Raw genomic sequence first — 6,000 nt, forward strand, 5'->3', positions numbered from 1 at the left:
TGAGATGCACTCTGAACCAAAATGGCTTCCTCTGTCACGATTTGACTGTGCGGAGCAGGCAGGAAGGGACCCAAATGCAGACTCGTAAGCGGGATATGGACTCAAAACACAGCTTTATTTGCTGAATGGAAAATAATACAACACAAACTGGGAAATTAGAAGACCTAAACACACAGGGAGGCACACAGCTATGAGGGAGATGCTGACATAAATACACAGGAGGATAACGAGTGCAGTGAGAACACACAGGGAACACAGCTGACACAACATGACGTCACAGAGGAAGCACAACTAGAAACACCGAACATGGAAACACAAGAGCTTCGCAATAAAACAGGAAACGCAGGAACATGATGGAGGAAAGACAGACGAGAAGAGCAAGGGAACATGAGGGAGAGAGAGGAGAGATGACGAGCCCTGGAAACATAATGGAACACAGGGAGGGAAACAAGACGCAAGGGGCTCATATAACATATATAAAAACAGACGGAGAGAGACATAGAGGGCAACTAATAATTAAGAATCTAAACAGGGAATAAAAGAAACTCACAATAGAATAACTAAGACTATAAATGAACCTTAACATAAACCATAACACAAAATATTACTAGAATACAACAAAATAAAAAATGCTGGCTCAAAAGGACCCAGAACCTTTACAACTGCAGCATTCTGCAGCACCATGCAGTTCCCTCTGGTATGTGCCTAATTGGTAAGAGGTTCATCCTACGGCAATATAATGACCCAAAACTAAATCCAAGCTATGCCAGAACTACCTCAGGAAAAAAATGACAAAACCGTAAGCTTGAAAACATGGAACGGACAGCACAGTCTCCAGTCTTAATTAGCCCCATCACGGTGGTTTAGGATGAACTGAATAAAAGAGTGAAAGCAAAGCAATCATGCATTTATGGGAAGTTCTGCAACAAATATGGGAAGAATTTTCTGAAGAATATTTTATTTCTATTGCAGATAGAATGGTGTGTTAAGCTGTTATATGTACCAAAGGTGGCTACTTCGATGTGTCAAAAGATTAGAATACATTTTGGTCTGTAAATTTAGTCCATGGTTTAATTTTAATTTTAATTACTTATTTTTACTATGCTTTAATTTCAGAGTTCAATGACACATTACACTGCATAAATGAAATCATCATTAAAAAAACTGGAGAAATTGGGGTGTTCTAAAACTTTGACCGATAGTATATTACACCCAAGAAAAGATTTGGTTGAAATGCTTTCAGAATCAAAAATCTTTCTCACCTGAACAGATGACACCAGCATCTTGATTATGTACACAGTTGTTTGTTCCAAAACCACCATGTTGACACTGAGTTAATGAGCCTTCACTTCCTGAGCAGGTCACATGATCAAGCCAAATCTGTCCAGTTCCTGCACCAAAGTGAGCAGATCGAGGAGCCCCCTTTGCGGTCCCACAGTTTAACTGTCTACAAACAATCTCAGCATCATTTAAGTCCCAGCCATCATCACAGACTGTTCCAAAGCTGTTATTGTGATAAACTTCAACTCTGCCAGAACATCGAGTCAATCCAGAGCCAGCTAATCTGATCAGATCTATTGGTTAAAAGATGTGAAGAACTTGATAATATGTTCTTGACCTTAAAACAAAATGGTTTCTGAATGATTCACGTGTCTTTGGTACCTAAACATTTTCTCACCTGAACAGATGACAGCAGCATCCTGACCATGTCCACAGTTGTTTGTTCCAAATCCACTGTGTTGACACCCAATAAGAGAACTTTCATTTCCTGAACAGCTCACATTGTTAAGCCAAATCTGTCCAGTTCCTGCACCAAAGTGAGCTGAATGAGGAGCTTCTAGTGCCGACCCACAGTTTAACTGTCTGCAAACCACCGCAGCATCGTTTAAGTCCCAGCCATCATCACAGACTGTTCCCCAGCTGTTATTGTGATAGATTTCAACTCTTCCAGAGCATCGAGTCGATCCAGATCCAACTAATCTGATTGGACCTATGAGACAAAAGATATGGACAATATTTTAATGCTATTTGCAATAAAAACAATTCAAGTATAACAAATAAGAACAGACTGACGTGCAATGTGTTCAGTATTCAAAATGTGCCTCACCTGAACAGATGACACCAGCGTCTTGTTGATGTCCACAGTTATTTGTTCCAAATTGGTTGTATTTACATTCAATTAGAGAACTTTCATTTCCTGAACAGCCCACATTATCAAGCCAAATCTGTCCAGTTCCTGCACCAAAGCGAGCTGATCGAGGAGCCTCTAGTGCCGTCCCACAGTTTATCTGTCTGCAAACAACCTGAGCGTCTTTTAAGTCCCAGTAATCATCACAGACTGTTCCCCAGTTGTTATTGTGATAAATTTCAACTCTTCCAGAACATCGGGTCGATCCAGACCCGGCTAATCTGATCCGATCTATGATTTAAAAGACATAAACAAAATATTTCATGTATGACACACAATAGCAGACTGACCTGAAATGTCATTGGTACCTAAAAGCTTTCTTACCTGAACAGATGACATCAGCATCATGGTGATTTCCACAACTGTATGTCCCAAATCCACTGCCGTTACATTCAATTAGAGAACTTTCATTTCCTGAACAGCCCACATTATCAAGACAAATCTGTCCAGTTCCTGCACCAAACTGAGCTGATTGAGGAACTTCCAGTGCCGACCCACAGTTTATCTGTCTGCAAACCACTGCAGCATCATTTAAGTCCCAGCCATCATCACAGACTGTTCCCCAGCTGTTATTGTGATAAACTTCAACTCTGCCAGAACATCGAGTCGATCCAGATCCAGTTAATCTGATCAGATCTGAAATGAAAAATATTTTAATACTTTCCTCACAAAATATAAATCATTTATGACATAGAGTGACCTATGCTGTGTTCAGTATTTAAAATATTTTCTTACCTGAACAGATGACACCAGCATCATAATAATAATAATAATTATAATAATAATAATTATTATTGTACATTCCCCATCCAGTGTAACGACACTGAGTTAAAGAACTTTCACTTCCCAAACAGGCCACATTATAAAGCCAAATTTGTTTAGCTTCTTGACTATGGTAAGATGATAGAGGAGCCTGTATTGCTGTTCCACAGTTTAACTGTCTGCAAACAACCTCAGCCTCGTTTAAGTCCCAGCCATTACCGTAGACTGTTCCCCAGATGTTATTGTAATAAATTTCAACTCTGCCAGAACACTGTGTTGCTCCAGACCCAGCTAACCTGATGGACACACCTGAAAACAAAATACAGAGAATACACATTGTGAATAAAACATACAGTATGTTTAATGTTTTCTTAATTTTGCTGTGAAATCATGTAGTAAAAATAATCTTAGAGGTCAAAACGTCTTATAAAATGCTTAACATGGTAATGTGTAATCCTATAAGTTCCTACACTATAGTAGCTACTTTGGCTGCTTTGTAGGTTTTCAAATGTCCTCAGGCTGTTGCTTGATCTTCCTCTTTGGTGCTCTCTACGTCTCATGGGTCAGTGATCTGCTTGGCTGAAGTTAGTCTATAGTTGGCAAACCAATTCTTGTGAAAATGTTTCTAAATACTAACTCTATAGTTGGATATTGTTGTAATATACAGTTTTGTTGTTGATGTTGTTAGCAATAGAGTAGAAAATGGTCCATGGTACTTCTTTTTCTAGCTTGTTAAGTAACATACATGTGTCAATTGTTTGAACTTGAAGCATTTGCGGAGTTGTTCTAGGATACTTACCCGGTGTCTGTGAATGACCACCTGAAAAGTGGATCATAAAGATAAACAAGTCAAACGAGTTTATTGCACATTATGATTCACATTTCTCAACATGTGTGTTAGAGAAAGGAAATATGTGAGTTCAACTAGGGCCTAGTCCCATGTATAAGATTTTTTCTTCAAACTTACAAAATGGCTAAACAAACATTTTGGACAAACTCAGTCCAGGTTGTAGTGATGCTGACTATGTCATTTTTTTTCAAATCATTTTTACTGGCTTGCTAATTAAATAGCAAATAAAAAACCCTAAACATTAGCAAATAACCGTATACTAATCAGTTTCAAGTAATGCAGTGTGGGTCACAACAGTCTACTCACTGATTTCCTTTTGATTACATTAAAAAATCAAACGTAACTCTATCTTCACCTAGCATGTAGCTCAGTTACAGTGACAGTTAATAAAGAACTATTTAAAGATCATATATAAAGTCATAATTTTTAATCAAATATTGGCTCTGTATATGATGTGTTTGATGAATTACATATTATAATTTTATGAAACATTCTTTAAAACAAACTAAATATACAAATTTTGTGCTATTCAAATGTTGTATGAAAATTCTGGGTACTTCTTTCCAAGATAAACAGGTTAGTTTGCATTAATATGGGGAATTCCCAACTCTGTGTTGAACTGTGGCTTTAGTGGTCAGTGTTGGATCACATCAAGTGAAGCAGAGATTACTTTAAATTTAGGTTGATGACCCTTATAGTCATTCACTGAATTGAATCATTATACTAACTTTATACAGTCTAGTTTAAAGACAACATACAGTGCACTGCTAGCGTAGGAAATGGAAACCAGCCACGATCACTGTGAAACTGCCACATTTTTTAAATTCAGTTCTGTAAATCAACAAAGAGCAGCAGGTGAGCTGATCACAGCTTGCGTGCTAAGAAAGCCTAGTGGAGCTCTAAAAAGGGAGTTGTTAGTATTTTTCCTAACAGATCTTAGTGTTCCCTGCTTGCTGAATCCCACTTTAACCCCTGTTTTACACGTTGTCCAGGTGTGGAGGCAAAGTGACTCTCTAACATGTATGCAACAGAAAATAGTTATTTATTTATTTATTTTATCCTCTTCGACTGCTTGTGTCCGATTCAAGCTGAGTGCATTCATTAGAATTTTAGTTTAGATTTGAATAACATGTATGTTCTAATGTACTCATATTTTTTGTATTATATTAATATAGCAGAAGGTTCAGTTGCCTGTGCCTGAAACAATGAGTAGAATTGTCTTTCAATGAGCTACTTTCTACTTTCTACTCTAAGTACATTTTTTAACACAAGTATCTGTACTTCTACTTGACCTCCAGTCATTTCACAGTTTCCAGATAGAGTTTTAAAAATAATTTACAGTAGTTTGTAAGAGCTTGGTAACAAGAAAATGTGTACTCCAAATAAAAATCAGACTTTCTCACCTTTATATAAGAGAATGGTCATCACAGAGACACAGTAGACAAACTGTTGGAGAGCCATGCTTAACTACACCTGTTTTAATTTGACTTCAGCTATTAAATACTGAAATTTGCTCCACCCCACCCACAGGCTCATATGTCCTAACTTGGCTTTCCTCTCACTGACTACAGAACTAACATGAGCAACAAAAACAAGACAGCAAAGTTTTCCTGTATAAATATACAGTGTAATATAAAATATATAGCATATACACACAAATACAAAATAACAGGACAGCATATAAATGACCAAATTCCTGAGACTGAATTTTCCACAAACACTTTCTTTAGCCAGTAATCAGATGTGTGAATTTAATAAAAATAAGCAGGAAAAAAAAAGAAAAACTTTGTTTTATAAATCTGGGACAGTCTGCACAGTGAGCTGCCAGAACATTTTCTGCATTTTTGTGTATTTATCTTGTAGGAATGCTGTGATATGCTGTTGAAACTGCATTTTAGATATAAGATATTTCAGGGATTGATGTGTAGTTAAATGTTTTTTACACTGACAGAAAGGGAGTTTCATTCATGTGGCCACTTAAGTTTAAAGTGGGCTGTATGTGGGCCTCATTGTAAAATAAATTTAACATCCCTGGTCTAAAGTATCCCTACAGACTCAAATATATACATACACTAACCTATGTAGTGTAGCAAGAGCAAGGTTCTATACAATGTTTAGAAGATGGCAAGGCCTTTTAATTTCTTGTTAGAGGTCATAATATCTAGTAGTTTCTCTTCGCGGCATAAAAAAGATTGTTTGA

General features: G+C 37.1%; 1 protein-coding gene across 1 annotated transcript in view; it reads right to left on the reverse strand.

Moving 5' to 3' along the window:
- The window catches only part of LOC118455566 (uncharacterized), a 91,149-nt gene extending 85,888 nt beyond the window's left edge, over nucleotides 1-5,261 (reverse strand). The window contains 6 exon segments of the mRNA XM_087838252.1: nucleotides 1,263-1,574; nucleotides 1,679-1,990; nucleotides 2,108-2,419; nucleotides 2,513-2,824; nucleotides 2,924-3,259; nucleotides 5,204-5,261. Coding sequence (XP_087694378.1) covers nucleotides 1,263-1,574; nucleotides 1,679-1,990; nucleotides 2,108-2,419; nucleotides 2,513-2,824; nucleotides 2,924-3,259; nucleotides 5,204-5,261 — 1,642 coding nt within the window.
- Nucleotides 5,262-6,000: the final 739 nt, after the last annotated feature.

The sequence above is a fragment of the Neolamprologus brichardi genome, chromosome 3 (genome assembly GCF_056152115.1).
Source record: "Neolamprologus brichardi isolate AB-2024 chromosome 3, ASM5615211v1, whole genome shotgun sequence".
Classification (NCBI taxonomy): Eukaryota; Metazoa; Chordata; class Actinopteri; order Cichliformes; family Cichlidae; genus Neolamprologus; species Neolamprologus brichardi.